General features: G+C 43.4%; 1 protein-coding gene across 1 annotated transcript in view; it reads right to left on the bottom strand.

Annotated features, from left to right (window-relative positions):
* LOC126095394 (myogenesis-regulating glycosidase-like) overlaps nt 1–21,465 on the bottom strand; it is a 40,559-nt gene that overhangs the window by 10,303 nt on the left and 8,791 nt on the right. Inside the window, exon 2 of the mRNA XM_049910196.1 lies at nt 12,682–13,670. Within this exon, the coding sequence (XP_049766153.1) occupies nt 12,682–13,670 (989 nt within the window). The remainder of the gene's footprint in view (nt 1–12,681; nt 13,671–21,465) is intronic.

The following is a 21,465-nucleotide window of genomic DNA, read 5'->3' as shown; positions in this document are numbered from 1 at the left end:
CGACGGAGGGTGGATGCGTGTGTCCTCGCTAACGAAGGACATTTTGAACATTTCCTATAACAAAGTATTTGAAGTCACGCTGGTACGTTCTGTTGCTGTGTGTTTCCATTCCATGATTGATGTGATTTGAAGAGAAGTAATAAAATGAGCTCTAATATGGAAAGTAAGCATTTCCGGACATTTGTCCACATATTTTCTTTCTTTGTGTGAGAGGAATGTTTCCTGAAAGTTTGGCAGTACCTTTTTGTAACACTCTGTATATTAACTGATGTTCGTAAATTCGGCAGGGAACTAAGGCAAGTTTAGAGTTTACGTCAAGGCCAAAGTGGTATGTAGCGCGTCAGCTGCGCGATTAATAGACGTTACAAGGGACATTTTTTATTGTTTCTTTTCCAATGGTGATAACTCACGAGTGTGCCCAACTAAAACCTAGCAGCTGTTGCGGTATAAATGTCAGACGGGTGTAACGTGGATTCGTGAATGCGCCTTACAGAGACTACCATCTCTAAATGTACTACATGCTCGTAGCAACTAATATAAAATCAAATTAAGTTTATTTTTAATAAAATCCAATGAGCCGAAGAAAAATGACATTCAAAACATTTATCAAATACGAGTAGTTTTGATCGTATGTCATACTACAGTCACTGTTATTTAATAATATAATATACTAACTTATGTTGTTTCCCAAGTTATACTAATATTGATAGAGAAATGTATGGTAAAGTGGCCTGGACGTGAAAACCGACTGTTGCATATTTAGTGCTTGAACATTGCTGCTGCCTGCCGACAAGTCGTCAGATTACTTCTTGTTTACATCATCCGAGAAGCAGGTTTCCTGGACACCCCACCTCTGACATTCAGGCAGGATTCAGCATTAAAGACCCTACCAGTTGAAGTCAGGGAGTTTGACAGACGAAGCTAGTTCCGTTAATTTTCAGTAAAAACGTCTTTTTTAGTCGCCTCATGTAAGATAAGTCATATATATAATATTGTTGTTCCCTCATTTATATCGAGAGCTATAATTTTTTACAGTATCATTGTTCAAACAATCTTTTGGCCCCCAAATGTAGTTCCTTGTTATTTATTTCTGTCTGACAGTGACATCTAGGGATCATTGATGTCGACATGGCCAAGGTGTTCGCCCCAATAAGAGTTACTTACTTCCAAAAAACACGTATAATACAACAGATAAAACTGACTTCTAATTCCTTCCTACACAAAGTTATCGTCCGCTATTCTTCCCCTCTGTTAAAATTTTGAATTAACGGTAAGTAACTATTTAAAGCCGTCACGGTTCTGTTATATTTAGCCTAACACAATAGCTCGATTGAGAAAGGTTTACTGCAGCCTACTAGTATTCTTTAAAGTATTGGGGTGTAAAGATGCCTACAAAATGTGCCTGCAAACCATAAAAACAAACACGGAACCCTATTCCCATGGCATTGGCCACAGTTCCCTCTTATGCACGGAAGACTGGTCACTATGTAAGACTTCAGAAGGACGTATGTATTTGTAACAATATTTGGTGTGAAACCTTTTAATATATAGATTCAAAATGTGCAACCGTAAGCTTCTAACAATAATAAAGTTGAATTTTCCTCATCATTCCCATTTTTACGCCACCCCGTCCCCCCCTCCCCCCTCTCCCCTAGTATGCAGCCCGAGGTGTCACCCCACAATGTCAGTATTCGATAATAGCCAAAAAAGTTTGACAAACTGGTTTAGATTGCTTAATACACCTCTGTATTTACAACATCGTTTCCACTATTGCCATTATGAACTCTGTAATTAAAATCAAAGGCGCATAAGAATGAGAGGTGTTTGTTGCACATTATCAAGCTACAAAATACGAAAAATTAAAAAACTGAAAAAGTTTAGAATGTTCACTCAGCAAAACTTAGAACTCGTAGAACAACTTTGAGATTCATAAAGATATACATATATACTAAGCGATCTAGACAGCTTTATTCATAAATATCCACAATGATCGCAGACTGAGTTAGGAAATTTATTTCCAATTTTTTAATAAAACCAGTAGGTCGGTAGTACAAAAAAATTGCACAATATCATAACATGGAAGCTGCACTAAAATTACCTTGAAAAACCCATTATATAACTGGTAGAAGCATTCTTTTGAGTAAGACTACAGGTGGTGCAGGAACAGAGAATATAACTGAATTAGTAAAACTGTTCGTACAGTGATAAATGTCGATATGTTGCACGAAATTCAAATTGATCACTGGGGAAGCGCGATTGTATCTATGTTAACATCATATCCGCTTACCGCTATGCGCACTTGCTATTCATTCGCAAATGGATGTGACATGAATTTACTTTCAGGACGCCGAGTTCCCCTAATTTCAGCGTTGTGATCTCCATGCATGATGAATGCTGACGGAAGCAGTGTGTTTCTGGACGTGTTTGCAATGTGGGCTCTCGCAAATTCGTGAGAAACCTGTTCCGCGGTGCACAATCGCTTTTTGTACCTTCTCACACTTGTAATCTCCCAATTTTATCAAGTCTTTCGGTCGCACATTTAAGAACTGATGTATTTCACCTGGAAGTGCAACGTTTTCGTCAGGTTACAGTGTGGGCACCAGGTAAAATCGGGCATTGTCACCAATGACTGGAGTCAACATGTTAACAAGTAAATTATTTATTTAATTTCAAGTTGCAGCACAAACTGGCACAGACATCGCCGTGCTTGTAAGGTTGCTCCTTGCAGTTTAAATAATGCTTACTGCAGGGGTGACATCGCTGCGCGTTCTTACGAAACAAATCTCGCACAGAGCAATTTTTACAGTATTTAGTGATACTTTTACGCTGACAAAATAAGACCGTGACGAGTGGTACAGTTCGTCAATAAATATTCTTCTCACGAAGATTAATCCAACATAAAGGTACGAAACCGACCAACAATAGTCAAAAACTGATCAGATGAATTTTTAAGCGATCTGTTTCGTGTTGATTTACTCTTCCTTACGGCTCTTTCAGTCCATCTGAACGAACAATGTGCCTTACCAAGGCTAAGTTTCCATGGTTGTTCTTGTAAGGAATATAAAACTACAAAAAATGGTTCAAATGGCTCTGAGCATTATGGGACATCTGAGGTCATCAGTCCCCTAGAACTTAGAACTACTTAAACCTAACTAACCTAAGGACATCACACACATCCATGCCCGAGGCAGGATTCGAACCTGCGACGGTAGTGGTCGCGCGGTTCCAGACTGAAGCGCCTTTAACCGCGTGGCCACACTGGCCGGCCTATAAAACTACAGCACAGCTTGAAGCACAAGACAGAGCCCAGAACTATTATCATACAACAACCACATCCTTCCGCCACTGGTCACTGTACTGTGTCATCAGGTGCAGCAACCGCTCCTGTGTCGACAGATCTGGGGCCGGACCAGTCTTACTCAAGTCTCAACAGCCGGATCCGCTGCAGATAACAACAGTCGGTCGTTGCCTCTGTTCTAGATGGTTCGGCGTGCCATACAAGAACTACTACTACCAGCAATTCGGCGAACAGCAAGGGTATTTATACTCAACGAAACCAGCCCGTCACCTTGCAGTAGCTGTTGCCATCATGTGCGCCCAGTCTGTGACGGGCAGAGCCACTTCAGAGACGTGCTAGTTTACCAATACTAGGTTCCCAGCCTCTGTGCGCTCCGTGCCGTCTAGTCGGGACTGCGACGGTTCCACCCATCCTCGCCCCTGCCAAGATATCGACGAGAGACTTGCGTGTCCAGCACCACTGGGCGTGGCCCAGTCCGGTGTATTGACCGCAGAGCAGGTACTCAGTCATCCACTCACTTCTGTTACCCACACCGTCACTATCACCGCACAGGGAGTCGCTGAAAGACAAAGTCACTTTGCACATAATCTCTGTTCAGTACGACGGCCTTACGCCACCTTTCTGGAAGTGCTTGTATGCCCACATGGTACCACTCTACTGCTCGACTCGGAGCCAGCGTCTTGCTGCATCAGTAACTTCACCGTCATCCACGTACTCTCTCCGCGTTGTGCATCATCCTTTAGGCCAATTAAGTGGAAATCGTAAGGCGTGAGATCCGGGCTATAGGGTGGACGAAGAAGAACAGTCCAATTAAATTTAGTGAGTTCCTCTCAGGTGCCTAGAATTGTGTGAAACCTTGCGTTGCCATGAAGAAGGAGAAGTTTGTTCGTGTGTTTGTACCGACGAACACACTGAAGCTGTTTTTTTTTTCATTCCCTGAAGGTAACACAATACACTTCAGAGTTGGTCGTTGCACCGTATGAAGGAAATCAAACAGAATAACCAGTCTCAAAAGACAATCGCTATGAACTGACAAGTCCATTTATTATCGCCTTTGAGGCTGTTCGAAAGAACATTCTCACGATCACCTTCGTAATTCAGAAACATCGTCCAGTACGCCTTAGATAAGTTCGTACCGACTAAGGTCCAAAGCGAGGGGAAAGATCCACCGTGGTATAACAATCATGTACGAAAGGTACTACGGAAACAAAGAAAGCTTCATCATAGGTTTAAGAGTAGTCGAATCATAGCTGATAAGGAAAAGCTGAACGAAGCGAAAAAGAGCGTAAAGAGAGCAATGAGAGAAGCATTCAACGAATTCGAACATAAAACATTGGCAAAAAATCTAAACAAGAACCCTAAAAAGTTTTGGTCATATGTAAAATCGGTAAGCGGATCTAAATCCCCTATTCAGTCACTCGTTGACCACGATGGCACCGAAACAGAGGACGACCGAAGAAAGGCAGAAATACTGAATTCAGTGTTCCGAAACTGTTTCACTGCGGAAAATCGTAACACGGTCCCTGACTTCAGCCGTCGCACGGACGCCAAAATGGAAAATATTGAAATAAACGATATCGGAATTGAAAAACAACTGCTATCACTTAGTAGCGGAAAAGCATCCGGACCAGACGAGATACCCTTAAGATTCTACAGTGATTATGCTAAAGAACTTGCCCCCTTTCTATCAGCAATTTATCGTAGATCGCTGGAAGAACGTAAAGTACCTAGCGACTGGAAGAAAGCGCAGGTCGTTCCCATTTTCAAGAAGGGTCATAAATCAGATGCGAATAATTATAGGCCTATTTCGCTTACGTCAATCTGTTGTAGAATAATGGAACATGTTTTGTGTTCTCGTATTATGACGTTCTTAGATAATACAAATCTCCTTCATCATAACCAACATGGATTCCGCAAACAGATATCATGTGAAACTCAGCTCGCCCTATTTGCCGAAAAATTCACAGTGCCGTAGACACTGGCGAGCAGATTGATGCCGTATTCCTGGACTTCAGGAAGGCATTTGATACGGTTCCGCACTTACGTTTAGTGAAAAAAATACGAGCTTACGGAATATCGGACCAGGTTTGTGATTGGATTCAGGATTTCCTAGAAGAAAGAACACAACATGTCATTCTTAACGGTTCAAAATCTGCAGATGTAGAGGTAATTTCGGGAGTACCGCAAGGAAGCGTGATAGGACCTTTATTGTTTACAATATACATAAATGACTTAGTTGACAACATCGGTAGCTCCGTGAGGCTATTTGCAGATGACACGGTTGTCTACAAGAAAGTAGCAACATCAGAAGACTCGTACGTACTCCAGGAAGACCTGCAGAGGATTAATGCATGGTGCGACAGCTGGCAGCTTTCCCTAAACGTAGATAAATGTAATATAATGCGCATACATAGGGGCAGAAATCCATTCCAGTACGATTATGCCATAGGTGGTAAATCATTGGAAGCGGTAACGACCGTAAAATACTTAGGAGTTACTATCCGGAGCGATCTGAAGTGGAATGATCACATAAAACAAATAGTGGGAAAAGCAGGCGCCAGGTTGAGATTCATAGGAAGAATTCTAAGAAAATGTGACTCATCGACGAAAGAAGTAGCTTACAAAACGCTTGTTCGTCCGATTCTTGAGTATTGCTCATCAGTATGGGACCCTTACCAGGTTGGATTAATAGAAGAGATACACATGATCCAGCGAAAAGCAGCGCGATTCGTCATGGGGACATTTAGTCAGCGCGAGAGCGTTACGGAGATGCTGAACAAGCTCCAGTGGCGGACACTTCAAGAAAGGCGTTACGCAATACGGAGAGGTTTATTATCGAAATTACGAGAGAGCACATTCCGGGAAGAGATGGGCAACATATTACTACCGCCCACATATATCTCGCGTAATGATCACAACGAAAAGATCCGAGAAATTAGAGCAAATACGGAGACTTACAAGCAGTCGTTCTTCCCACGCACAATTCGTGAATGGAACAGGGAAGGGGGGATCAGATAGTGGTACAGTAAGTACCCTCCGCCACACACCGTAAGGTGGCTCGCGGAGTATAGATGTAGATGTAGATGTAACACGCAAGTAATTCTGCACAGTTGGTCCTTCGTTGCTGTTTATGGTATTCTGTTATGCGGCGAGGAATACAGTGTGCACACATCTTTCAGTACCCCTGCTAGTGGACGAGTGTGCCAGCACTACCAACACAGACATCCAGTTGAGCAGCGAGGTATTCGATTCTGACCCATCGATCACCTAGAATCAGAGTGTCCGTACGTTCCAACATAGCAGGCGTTACAGCTGTGTGTGGCCGGCCGGCACGTGGGAGATTGGAAAGGTTTGCGTGATCTTGCTGCAATGATGACAGATGCCTCGCCCAACGACTCACCGTGCTTTTGTTCACTGCCAGGCCTCCACCTATCGGAACTTCATGAAACTATAAGGGCTGAAGCGGGAATCTTCCACTATGTCCGACAGCAAATTCCGTATTTTTTCAACCGAAATTGGCAGAGAAAAAAAAAATGTGTTGCATTACCTATTGAATGCCCCTCGTGATTTAGGAATTGTACTTACTGATTCCATTTCAGGATGAAACGTTTGAGAAAAAAGGAGGCATGCTGCGACACACTATGGTCCCAGCCAGAAAATAGTGCAGTGGGATCAGGGTCAGAAACTGCATGCGGTTGCAATAGTGCTCCCAGACGCCAGACTGCAAAGCATCACGCCGCACTGTACGTGAAGGCTTTACTGCCCCCAACACTCAGACGCTATATTAACGCCATCTTTGTTCTAACATATCTTTCAGGAGCGAGGGAGGGGGGCGGGATTTAGTCAGTCTTTTAAATGATTTAAGGCAGACCATATTGTCTTCTCCTCAGAGTAGTCTCTCCCATAAAACTGATGCCATACAAGGATCCCCCTACTACCACTAAGCTAGTAACATATATCTTCTACATCAACAGCCGCACTCTGCTAAACCGCTATCAAATCCATGGCAAGGGGTTCTTCCTATGGTAGCAGTTATTGGGGTTTCTTCCTGCTCCAATCACATGCGGAGTGTGGGAAGAATGGCGCCTTTATTGGCACTGTAATTGATCTAATGATGACCTCTCTATCCCTATGGGAGCGATACGTAAGCGTTTTAGTACATTCCTGGACTCATCAGTAACTGCCTATTCTCGAAACTTTCTAAATAGGCTTTCACGATATAGTTTGTGTCTATCTCCAGCCGTCCGCCATCTAAAGCTACATATGCATCTAAACTCTGCAAACCAGATTTAAGTGCGCTGCAGAGGATACACCCTGTTGTACTAATTATTAGGGCGTTTTGATTTTCAATGCGCGTATGGAGCGTGGGCAGAACGATTGCCTAAATGGTTCTGTGCGTGCTGCAATTTGTCCAGTCTTGTCTTCACAGTCGCTATGGCAGAGATAAGTAGGGCCTTGTAACGTTCTTCTACATTCGTCAGTTTAAGACGATTTCAGAAAATTTCTAATTTTCACGGGGTGTTTTCGCCCATATTCAAGCGTCGGTCACTTCATTTTTTTCAGTATCTTTGTGACCCTCTCACATGGGTCAAACAAATCTGTGGCCATTCGAGCCTTCCTTCTCTGTAACCATTCAATGTCCTCTGTTAGTCCTATTTGGTACAGGTCTCACACACTTAGCAATATGGGTCGCACGAATGATTTGCACAGTCTCCTTCGTAAACTGACAGCATTTCCCTAGTATTACACCAATGAAACGCAGTCTGCCACCTGCTTTACTTGTGACTGAGACTATGGGGTCATTCCATTTCACAATCCCATAAACTGTTATACTCAGGTACACGTACGTGTTGACCGATTCTAACTGTGACTCATTAATACTACCTTTTCTCCGTTTTGTGAAGTTTGAAGTTTTACGTTTCTAAAACACTGGAGAAAATTGTTAGTCTTTTCATCTTTTTGAAATCTTATCGCGAACTGAATATTTTTGCAGCTTTTCAGTTAGTCTTCAATTTTGTTTAATCCGCATATGCATTTCCTTCTAGATTCTGTGGATAATATGCTCAGTAACAATATTATCAGTCTATTTGTTTTTTAACTTTCTTTTTTAACGTCACATCTGAAGCATTTCAGTCGTCTTATTTATCACTTTTTACCATAGTCCATTACGATGTTTCTTCGTCATAACGATGTTAGTTCATAGTGAATGGGGTAATGGAGAATCCAACTTGAGAGGAATGATATTTTGGTTCGAGAAGTGCCGTTTAATCTTATTGAACCAGGGTTCCTCCAAGTCTCACAAAGAGCCCAATGGACTTCACGCTGAAAAGTTCCACTAAAATTTGTCACTGGGCAATTATAGATCACCTATCTCTTCCTGACAGGGAGACGCTACCTCCTTTTGCAATCTATGTCTCTCGTATTTTGTCCAAATATTAACCGAATCACCAGAATAACGCTTTACCTCGACAACAGAGCACTGCAGATCACTACGAAGAACTACTAAATGCAGACACAGTGCAAAGGAGACCACTATAATTTTACTTTCCTGTAGCGCATTGTTGACGGTCTTTTTCTGCTGTTTCAAAAGGTACATATTATTTGACCCGGTATTGCATACCTATCATGGACACTCACGCATCTACACTCATGCTCATAAATTAAGGATAACTGAAAAATGTGGTGCCACACAATGTGGCACTACACGAAACTGGCGCTAACAGCATAGGTACATAGGGAACACACGACAGAGATCTGTAAGTTCACGGTATTGGTGATAAGTTGAGAAAACCGACCCAAAAGACATGTGCTACAAAACGCCACTGTTTTCCAGGCATGTACCCTGACATCAATGTGGGATATGATCATCATGCACACGTACACAGGCCAAACAATGGGCTAGCGTACTCTGGATCAGGTGGTCGAGCAGTTGCTGGGGTATAGCCTCCCATTCTTGCACCAGTGCCTGTCGGAGCTCCTGAAGTGTCCTAGGGGTTTGAAGAAGTGCAGCGATACGTCGACCGAGAGCATGGGGTTTAGGTCTGGAGAACAGGCAGGCCACTCCATTCGCCTGATATCTTCTGTTATAAGGTACTCCTCCACGATGGAGGAGCCGTGCGTTATCATCGATCAGGAGGAAGATGGGACCCACTGCACCCCTGAAAAGGCGGACATACTGGTGCAAAATGACATCCCGATACACCTGACCTGTTACAGTTCCTCTGTCAAAGACATGCAGGGGTGCACGTGCATCAATCACAATCCCACAGCACACCATCAAACCACGATCTCCATACAGGTCCCTTTCAAGGATATTAAGGGGTTGGTATCTGATTCCTGGTTCACACCAGGTGAAAACCCGGCGAGAATCGCTGTTCAGACTATACCTGGACTCGTCTGTACACATAACCAGGGACCACTGTTTCAATGGCCATGTACTGTGATCTTAACACCAGGGTTTACAGGCTCTCCTGTGACCAGGAGTCAGTGGAATGCACCTTGCAGGTCGCTGGGCGAATAAACCATGTCTGTTCAGTCGTCTGTAGACAGTGTGTCTGGAGACAACTGTTCCAGTGGCTGCGGTAAGGTCCCGAGCAAGGCTACCTGCAGTACTCCGTGGCCGTCTGCGGGCAATGATGGTGAGCTATAGGTCTTCTTGTGGTGTTGTACACTGTGGACGTCCCGTACTGTAACGCCTGGACACATTTCCTGTCTGTTGGAATCGTTGCCATACTCTTGAAATCACAAGTTGTGGCACACGGAGGGCCCGTGCTACGACCTACTGTATTTGACTAGCCTCCAGTCGCCCTGGTATTCTACCGCTCATAACGTCATCAATATGTGTTCTTTGAGCCATTTTTAACACACAGTCACCATTAGCACTTCTGAAAACGTCTGTACACTTACTCGCTGCACCGTACTCTGACATGCACCAACACACCCCTGCGTATGTGGGCTACTGCCAGCACCACAGTGTGGCGACCGCAGTTGAAATGCACCGCATGGTCATAGTCCGAGGTGATTTAAACCCGAAAACCGTCCACCAGAGCGTTGTTTCACCATGTATCAGCATTATCCTTAATTTATGAGTATGAGTGTAGTAATTCAAACGTATAGGAATGCAAATTGATGACGAAATCTTCTTGGGCTTATATACCGGTAGCTTCGCCAGAATATGGTGACACACTGCGGGATTTCAACGCAGCCACCTGTCTGCAAGTCCGAGAAGATTCCTTCAGTAGTATACGCCGAGAAAGTTTACACGCACATGCTAAAATCATATTCATAAAGCTACCAAATAAGCAGCAACCAGTTGGGAACCACACGGAGCCCACCAATCATAAAAATCATATTTACCATAATTACTGAAACTTTAAATGGTAATCAATGGACATATCTAAAATAATACAACAAATAAGTGAGGCTGGTATATTAATGGACTGAACAAGAATGATATAGCCACTATTCACCACCTTAAAGCCTCCACCCTAAAAGCTTAGTTCACAGCTCCAACACTTCTGCTCCCATCGACAGTTAGAAGAGAGTACATGTCCCTACTTAAACCTGTTTCTGCACTTCCGTCGAATTATCACACTCAGTCGAAATGTGGCATGTAATGAGACACGACACAGCCGGGTAGTCGGTTTCAGCGACCACAGCTCACTGAACACCTCTGCCAGTCACTCTTCCTTTCACAGCCGAATGGGTCTGGTGCCCAACAGAAAAAGCCTTCTAGAATTTGCAAATACGTTCCCGTGGACACCAGTCATTGTATGACTCCTGTTTGGCTTGATGTCAAAAAATACACCCGTCAAGTGAAGCCTGATCAGGAATACCTGTTGTCTGGTCACTTCAGGCAGGATTGCAGCATCAAATAAAGTGGGTTCACTCCCACTAAGACCACACTGAAAACGACTACGAGCTGTCCATACAAGGTGATTATTAACCTTTTGAACCAAGGTTTTTCCTATACGGCTGGAAAGGCCTACACCACGTTAACAAATTAGAAATGTATGATCATACCGAAGTTTAAAGAGGGATATTTAAATTACTTCATTTCTGCAGGCTGGAAACAAACGAAATTTAAGAAAAAGCGAAAAGTCTTTCTTCCCTCCTCCCTGTGAAATGCGACAATTTACTGTAATATATCCTATCGCTAGCAGGTGATGCGTCATGTGCCGTAGACAACGCAGAATCCAGTTCTCTCATGGAGAATATGAACGTTTCCACCGACTTCAACAGACACACCGCGGCATCTTAAAGTTAAAACCAGATTGACCGGGGGGCAAACGATGATAGTCAAAGCGATGACATTGGTTTCGCACTAAAGCAACGACTGGGCATCTCCTACCTGCCAGACGGACCTTCCCAATCGTCTCCTCTAGACCTTTTGTGTTCTGGGATTGTTGACACGATCTCTTCTTGCGTACCATAATTATTCGTTGACGTCTCTCTTCACAACGCCAAATAACTTACAATAGTGAAAATAACCCTTTGTCGTGCACAAGATAGTACACTATGCATGTATGTGGGTGTTGTAGATGTAGAGCTGAGCAAAAGTACTGTCGGACTCTGACCCGATGCAGTGTTAAATGTGTCTTTACCGTCTCAGTAAAATAATGACAACTCATGTGGGCTTTCATGGTAAATTTGGGATCCAAAACTGTTTATGCGCAGGGGCTGTACCATACTTTTGAGTACTGTTATCATTAGGCCTTCAGACAACGCTCACTGTACGACGGCTCTGCCATTATACGGACCGTGATTTCTGCAACAGCGTATTAAAGCTGGAGTTTGAAGGTGAAATTTGGGATCCTGCAATAGTGGTGTGAAGTGGACGCGGTGGGCATAGAACGGATTGTTGTAAAATAATCTGTCTCTAAAGAGTATATAAGGACAAGGACATCGTCTTCGCGGCAGTCATTTACCACCTACCGGTGACCTAGGATTTTCCTGGCGAATACTTGTGGAAAATTTACCATTTGTCGTCTGTATAAGGTCGATAATACAGAACCTTCGATTCGATCATATATGTCCGTTTGTTGGTTAACAGTAGCCCAAAGGCGATTTTTCAGCAAGGCAGCGCACCACCTTATTGATTCCGAACAGAGTCCCCTCCGTCCACCCATATATTCTGATCTCTGCAACATTGCAGACTTCTACTACGCTATCGAGAGCAATATCCATGAGTAACTGGCGGCATTTGATCGGCCACAGATCAGCCTACTGCCCAAGGGATATGGTTTCTCGCAGAGTCCTCGCTGCGACACGCCGCTGCCGACATAGCGGCAATAGGAGGTCCTACAGGGAAGCTGCCTCTAACACTATTGCTTATGAGTGCAGATGCGTCAAAGAAACTAGGAACCTGAAATGATGGTACTTACCCAGAGTCGATTCGCCCACCACGCTGCTGCTTCAGGATTAGTGAAGTCGATGATATGGCCGACTCCATTCCACCAATTAGTACTGGAACTACCGTTAGTGTCATTTACGAAGTAGCCGTTCGCCATTCCCTCCGAGAGGTAGGGCTCGCATCCGCGATTCACAAACGGATGTATCCAGAGGGTTACACGGAATCCTAAAGCATGTAGGTCATTCGTGAGTGTTTTTATGTCAGGGAACTTAGTTGTATTAAATGTGAAGCTTCCGTAGCAGGTTTCCCAGTTGTCGTCTATTTCAATCTGGCTGTTGTTGAAGCCATAGGCGAGGACCTCGGCGGCCATCTGCCTGACCTTCATCTCGTCGACGTCTTCCTTGTAGCGCGCCCACGTGGACCAGATGGGGTGTGTGGTCATACGCTCGTCTGGGATCCCCGTCGGCGTGCCCAGGTAGTTCTGCACGGCGTACTCGTGGGCCTGCCTCGCATCGTCGAACACGCACAGGTCCCACTCCAAGACGGTGAGCGGTCTTTCCGACGGGTACGGATCCTGGTTCTTCGCAATGAAGCATAAAGCGTCGACCGAATCGTTGGTATTCTGGTCGATGAAAAGAGGGACGTGAGCTGGAATATGGACGAATCTACCGTCAGAGAACAACCAGTAACGCACAGCAACTCCGACGTGATCTGACTGTTTGGTCACGTACGAATACTGGCTGTAAACGTTGTTCTCTATGGGCCAGTACTGTCGGTACTGCTCGAGCCCACCAAAGATGTGACTGCCCGAGTGGTTCTGGCAACTGGTGAGGACTGCCGTTGAAGAGTTGACCCACTGCCTGAAGGTAGCACACTGGCTGACTCTCTCGTTCCTACGGACGGTTATTTTAGTCCTGCTGAAGTGGAAGCAGTCTTCGTCAGAGTCACTCTCAGAACACGCCGTAGGAAGGCCTTCGTCGCTGGGTGTCAGAATGTAGCCCAGCTCAACCTCACGGCCATCTGCAACATGTAGTTAGTCATTTTATTTACAAGTATAGAATCAGGACCGCGTATAACACGCAAAAGTACAGGTCATACCAAAAATTTTAAAACAATTAATGATGTTACTCTGTGAACGAAATTATAGAGAAAGGCGTATCACATGCCGAAGTACAGCAAATAGTTGGAAAATATTCTAGGTTGTGTTGTCTATCAAGTGACACATGCTCTAATAGCATTCGTAGATATACAGCACAAGCTAGAGCATGGAAGCCAACCCATCTAGAAAAAACAGTGGGCTGAGAAGATGACACACACATTATCTGAGATAACAATTTTGATAGCTGTCGGCAGCAATTACGAACTTCCTCCATCATAACTGAACTTCTGTCATTACATAAAAATAAATTATTTGATCAAAGGACTTTTTTTTACTCTCAGTACATACGTAACAGATCTATTTGTCATGTCGAAATCACACATTTTCGCTCAGCTCTGAAATCAAAGTCTCTCATGCTTCTGTGCAACGCTATGAAAAATGTGTCTCCTACTGATACTAATGAATAGTGAGACATATGGTTTGTTTTTTGTGACTTAAAAGCTATACCACATCATGGATATTTAGTCTTGATATACATTACGGAATCTTCCGTTTACTTCATACTGCTTTTTTATTTTTATTACAAAATGAGTGCTATACCTACCGTTACAAGCGACTCGTTTTAGATTCCAGATTCGTTTCCTAATTCAGTTTGTTGCAATGGAAGTGCTACTTTCAGCTCACCGTAAAACAAATACAAACAATTTTAGGTCCCTGTGGACGATTTGTTTGCACATTCATAGTCGGAACCCTTTCCTTAGCATACTTGTCTCGAGCTACGTCTGCCGGCCGGTGTGGCCGAGCGGTTCTACGCGCAACAGTGGGGAACCGCGCGACCGGTACGGTCGCATGTTCGAATCCTGCCTCGGGCATGTGTTTGTGTGATGTCCTTAGGTTAGTTAGGCTTAAGTAGTTCTGAGGTCTAGGGGACTGATGACCACAGCAGTTAAGTCCCATAGTGCTCAGAGCCATTTGAACCATTTCGAGCTACGTCTCGGTATGTCCCCTTTCTGGGTAGGATCTATAAAACATGACTTAAGTTAGACTTCCTTTGTGTTTCACAGTCTTCCGAGTTATTGTCAAGTTGTATGCATCTCTTTTTTTCTAAATTGCTCCACTACATTTAATTTTATGGTGAAACTCATTTACGTTTTATGCCAGTTATGCCACTAGTGATAGCGTACCTTTCCTAGTGTACAGCTTTATTTTCGTTTTTTTTTTTGACAGCTAAACCATTAATAGAGACGGTGCCTACTGTCTCCACTAAGTAATTTCGCAATAAAAGACCACCCTTCTCGAAGAAATATTTATCGAAAAAACGAAAATCAGCAATAGACTTGCATTATTTTCTGCAAGAACACATTAAATAACTTTTTGTAGTCACTGTCGGAGAATTCAGTTAATAACGAAAATAATTATGGAAGGAGACAGTGCAACTCTTTTACCAATACCTTTTCTTCACCAATGAGGGTACACGTATAAGCCAGCAAATAATTTTTTATCGTGACAATGGACGTGCTTAGTCGAATATTTCTGATTATATCTTTGCGAGTATGTGTCTATTGTGTAATGTAACTTCTTAAGGTATATCAGTGTTCTTAGCCTCATATGAGAGAGCTACATTACTTTTAGTAGTTCAAATGGCTCTGAGCACTATGGGACTTAACTTCTGAGGAAATCACTCCCCTAGAACTTAGAACTACTTAAACCTAACCAACCTAAGGACATCACACACATCCATGGCCGAGGCAGGATTCGAACCTGCGACTGTAGTGATCACGCGGTTCCAGACTGTAGCGCCTAGAACCGCTCGGCCACTCCACTTTTAGTAGTGTAAGAGATCTAGCTCCAGAGATTTCCATCCATATCTTCATGGAGTACATCGAGGGAGGTCAAAGAAGAGCAGAACGTTATATATTACCGCGAAATCTGGGAAAGGGTGTCATTAACACATAAGTGCCTGGCAGGGGTTACATCGAACCTTCACATTACTCTCTATTATTCCAATCTCGAACTGTGCGCGGAAAGAAAACGAACACCTGTATCCTTTCGTGTGGGCTCTGATTTTCCTTATTTTACTATGATGATCGTTTCTCCCTACGAGGTCGGTGTCAACAAAATATTTTGGCACTCGGAGTAGAAAGTTGGTGATTGATGATTCAAATGGCTCTGAGCACTATGGGACTTAACTACCGAGGTCATCAGTCCCCTAGAACTTAGAACTACTTAAACCTAACTAACCTAAGGACATCACACACATCCATGCCCGAGGCAGGATTCGAACCTGCGACCGTAGCGTTCGCGCGGCTCCAGACTGTAGCGCCTAGAACCGCTCGGTCACTCCAGCCGGCTAGGTGATTGATATTGCGTGAGAAGATTCTCCCACTACGAAAAACGCCCTTGTTTTAATGATGTCCACCCCAAATCCTATACCATGTTAATGACACCCTTTCCCCTATTTCGCGGTAATATATAACGTTCTGCTCTTCTTTGACCTCCCTCGATGTACTCCATAAATTCTATATGTTAACGATCCTAGATCCCGCAGCAGAACTCCGAAAGAGGACGGACAAGCGTAGTGTAGGCTGCCTCTTTAGTAGATATGCTGCATTTCGTAAATGTCCTGCCAATAAAACGCAGTCTTTGGTTTACTTTTGCCCGCAACAATTTCTACGTGTTCTTTCCAATTTAAGTTGTTCGCAACTGTAATTCCTAGGTATTTAGGAGAATTTACGGGCTTTAAATTTGACTGATTTATCGTTTAATCGAAGTTTAACGGATTCCTTTCAGCACTCACGTAGATGACCTCACACTTCCCATTATTTACGGTCAAGTAACAATTTTCGCACCATACAGATATCTTTTCTAAATAACTTTGCAGTTTATTTTGATCTTATGATTACTTTACTAGACGATAAAGGACAGCATCATCTGCAAACAACCTAAGACGGTTGCTCAGATTGTCTCTGAAATCATTTATATATATAAGGAACAACAGAGCGCCTATAACACTGCCTTGGGAAACACGAGAAATAACTTCTGTTTTACTTACTGACTTTCCGTCAATTACTACGAACTGTGGCCTCTCTAACAGGAAATCACGAATCCCATCAAATAACTGAGAGGACATCCAACAAGCAAGCAGTTTCACTACAAGTCGCTTACGTCGTAAATTGCCAAAAGCCTTCTGGAAAACTAGAAATACGGAATCAATTTTACATCCCTTGCCAATAGCACTCCACAATTAGCGTGTGTAAACAGCTAGTTGTGTTTCACAAGTACGATGTTTCCTAAATCCATATTGACTATGCGTCAATAGACTGTTCTCTTCAAGTTAATTCATCATGTTCTAACACAATACATGCTTCAAAATTTTTGCTGCATACCGACACCGACGTTAATGATATGGGCCTATAATATAGTGGATTACTCCTACTACTTTTCTTCAATATTGGTGTGATTTTTGTAGCTTTCCAGCTGGATACGGATCTTTCGTCGAGGGCAAGCGGTTGTATATGATCGTTAAGTATGGAACTACTGCATCACCATACTTGGAAAGGAAAGTAATTGGTATACAGTGCTGACCGGAAGACTTGTTTTTATTAAGTGATTTAATTTGCTTCACTTCTCCGAGAACATCTACTTCTAAGTCACTTGTAAGTAGGCTGTTTAGTTTTCTTATTGGTAACACCACGTAGCGCACTGTATGAATATCATTGGCTGTGCTGTGTGCAGTCTGTGGCTAGTTTGCATTGTTCTCTGCCATTGTAGTGTTGGGCAGCTGGACGTGAACAGCGCGTAGCGTTGCGCAGTTGGAGGTGAGCCGCCAGCAGTGGTGGATGTGGGGAGAGAGATGGCGGAGTTTTGAAATTTGTAACACTGGATATTATGAACTGCTATGTATATTATGATTTTTCAACACAATTAAGGTAAATACATTGTTTGTTCTCTATCAAAATCTTTCATTTGCTAACTATGCTTATCAGTAGTTAGTGCCTTCCGTAGTTTGAATCTTTTATTTAGCTGGCAGTAGTGGCGCTCGCTGTATCGCAGTAGTTCGAGTAACCAAGATTTTTGTGAGGTAAGCGATTTGTGAAATGCATAGGTTAATGTTAGTCAGGGCCATTCTTTTGTAGGGATTTCTGAAAGTCAGATTGCGTTGCGCTAAAAATATTGTGTGTTAGTTTAAGCACAGTCATGTATAATTTTTCATAAGGGGACGTTTCACACTCATGTGGGCATCTTCCATTTATTCTTTACTTTTCTAGTTATTTTACATGTAGGGCATATTAAATTGTTCACAAATTGCCTTATTGTTCTGTTCTTTTCTTTGCAGAAACATTATGACTAGCAGATTAATAGCTTGTTGGTCTACCTTTGAACCGAGCGAGGCTCAATCCCGCGTCCGGCCATCCTGATTTGTTTTCGTGATTTCCCTACATCGCTCCAAGCAAAGGCTGGGATCATTACTTTGAAAGAGCACGGCCGACTTCCTTCCCTGTCCTTACCTAATCCGATAAGACCGATGACCTCACTGTGTGGTCTCCTCCCCCAAACAACTCTCCCCCCCCCCTCTTCTCCTCGAATTACTACTACTACTGTCTACCTGTGGAGGCCGTTCTGCATGACATCGATTCAAAAAGTCCTAAAGGTTTCTAGTGATATGTGGCCGGGGATGTCTACTTAAAAATCCCACAGTTCCCGCAAATTACTGACCGATGGTTTGTAGGCTCGAACCTAGCGTCCGACAGCATCACAGATGTGTTCGATCTGGATCAGATCATGCGAATTTTTGACCAAGACGTTAACGTGAGTTAACTATCAAGGTCATCATGCCATTACAGCGCGATTCTGATCTTGTGGCGTGGACAGTTGTCTTGTATGAAGATGCCATCCTTGTCGAGGATTCAAGCTTGAAGTGATGCAGCGGTCCGCAATAACGTCCACAGCTGACATTGCGCTTCGATTACCACTACGGGTGCCATGGAGGCCCAGCTTAGTGTCCACACTGACCTGTCTTGATGGCACGGCGCACCTTTCGAGCATCTGTACGCCTGTATGACGGTATGTACAGATTCAACCATCGAGATGGTATAACAAGAAATATCACTCAGTTGAACAGTCACACGTTTCCACTGATCCACGGTCCAGTCTCGATGATCCTGTACCTTGCAACAATATCGGATCACCATGACAGCACGTCAACTGCTATGGGGCCCCATGTTCAACCATGTGAGCTGAAAGGCGTACTCCGAAGCACTTGGGCCTGCACCTCTATTGCCCCTGTCGTTAGGTTTGCAATACGTAGCCGCCCATTATGATTTACAGAAGTAGTTTTTACAGCATGTGATGTAACAAGGACCACTACTTCTCAAGAAGATATTTTTACAAATATCGAAACCTAGGCCAAGAGCTAATAAATCTTTATTTGCAACTGCCTGGCTGACTTTCCAACTTTTTGTATATGTGCAGATTGAAGCGAGGAATGAAAATTTGTACCAAAGCCGAGATCCAAAACCGGGTCTTCTGCTTACTAGGTGGATAATAATCACAACACCACCCTAGCACAGCAGCTTTGTACAACTGCACGGGTTACCGTAATACGCCTTCCTTCTCAATTCAAACTCCGATTCACGCCTCAGCTCACACACAACAGAAATGTATGAGACTTCAAAAAGGCTCTGGAACCATATTGTTTGATTATAGAACTTGTACTGGGTCTGGGTTTAGGCAGGATATCCCGTTTCTTTCGATGCTGAAGTGCTATACCAATTCGGTAGGAGAACCTCTGCCATACTGTGTGAGTTTAGGGGGAATACCAAGTGGACTGAGACGTGAATGGGAGTTTGGATTGAATAGGAGGTGTGCTATTGCTGTCCTAGCAGTTCTGAAAGCTACAGCGCCAGAGTGGCGCAGTGGTTAGCGTCTCTGCCTAGTGAGTAGGAGACCCGCGTTTGAGTCCCGAAATTCGTACAAATTTTCATTCGTCGCTTTAGTCTGCATGTATACACTGACAGAAAAAAATACCGCAACACCAAGAAGAAGTTGTGCGAAATAAACGAAAGTTTGTTGTCTTTTCCTACATCTGAAAGATGATTATTGCAATTCAGCGCTAACAGCATAAGGGTGGCACTAGTAGCATCAGTATGAGGATACAAATGAGGTTTACTTTAAATATACTCTGGTACGGTAGTGAGCGTTAGTTACCTTTGAGACTGGACGTGGTGAGATGATGTTAATCAAGACTTCCTTTAAGGCAACAAAGACGCCATTATCAGTACCTCACTTAGAAAGAGGCCGTGTAATAGGCCTGTGAGAGGCTGGATGTTCGTTCTGAATTTACGTGATTGTTGGCGGCGGTGGTCACAGGAAGACCGGGTTCCGGGCACCCACGTGGCACCTCCGAGTGGGAGGACCATCGTGTTCACAGTATGGCCTTCGTGCATCGTACTATATCTCCAGGGGCAATATGAGCTGCAGTTGGCACCACAGTGACACAACTAATTGTCTGAAGTAGGTTACTTCTAGGACAGTTCCGAGCCATGCTACTGCCGGCACAGCCTCGATTTCTTGGAAGAGTGCAATAACGCTCACATCCTGCACTGAAAGTGCCTTCAATAACGCTGTGTGTCCTGAGTGGAGAAGGGGCGGGGGCGGGGGCTGGGTAGAGCAAAATTTCTACAGGGAAATCATCTGATGAGAGTTGGGAAACGTACAAAATAGAAAGGAACGCTGCAAACAGTGCACAAGTCACATCAAGAGCCATGGGACAAGTTAATTAGTATTTTAGAAAACGACGTACACGGTAGATATCAATGCACATGCAAAGTCATCAAACCCCTGAACATGAAGATTGCCTCACTCAACGTCACACCCAGTGAGCAATGGATAAATAATTATTCAAACTTATGGTGTACACAGAAAGCCGAAGATAATGCTGGATGACATAGTGTACAACAAAACAGTAGCTTCAGTTATTATGGAGGAGCTGCAAGACGCTTTCAAAGGTGTAAAGAGCAGGATAGTAGGGAGTAAATGCTGAAGAATTAAAATATGGAGACTTATCATTAGATGAAAGGGTTATGCAACTAATAAATTATTGCTGGAGGAACTGCAATATCTCTTACACGTAGTGTAAAACAAAAGTACTCTCTCTGTTCAACAAAGGGAAACGCAAGAAATGTAAAAATTTTCGTGGCATCAGTCTTTTAAACAATGGATACAAATTGTACTCAAAGATAGTGAATAACCGCGTGAAGAATATCAGAGAAGCTCTTATTTCCCAGGACGAAATGAATTTACATCAGGTCACTCATGCACGGGCAAGTGTTTGTAATGAAGGACATTAAAGAAAGAGACACAGAATTTAATCTAGAGACGCATATGGCTGTCACGGATCTTCAGAAGGCTCTTGACCGTGCTTATTGTCATAGCCTATGGAAACTGATATCAGAACGTGAATACCCTTATCATTTAATACAGGTAGTGAAAACTGGAATGTAGTTACTCTTTTTACTGTACTGTATAACAAAACTTTATCAGTACAGACTCCAAGAAAAGGCTGCTTCACTACCAGTCAATAGATCAAAAACTTACATGATTCCGTTTTAGAACAGATCTCCTGAATTTCTTATTTAGGCTGTTATGTAAGTTTCGATAAGTTTCGTTACTGAAAATAAAACATACACAAGGTGTCTGTCGTACGATTAACAGACA

The sequence above is a fragment of the Schistocerca cancellata genome, chromosome 8 (genome assembly GCF_023864275.1).
Source record: "Schistocerca cancellata isolate TAMUIC-IGC-003103 chromosome 8, iqSchCanc2.1, whole genome shotgun sequence".
NCBI lineage: Eukaryota > Metazoa > Arthropoda > Insecta > Orthoptera > Acrididae > Schistocerca > Schistocerca cancellata.
Note: the sequence above shows the minus strand (reverse complement) of the source record. Positions and strands in the feature narration are given on the sequence as shown.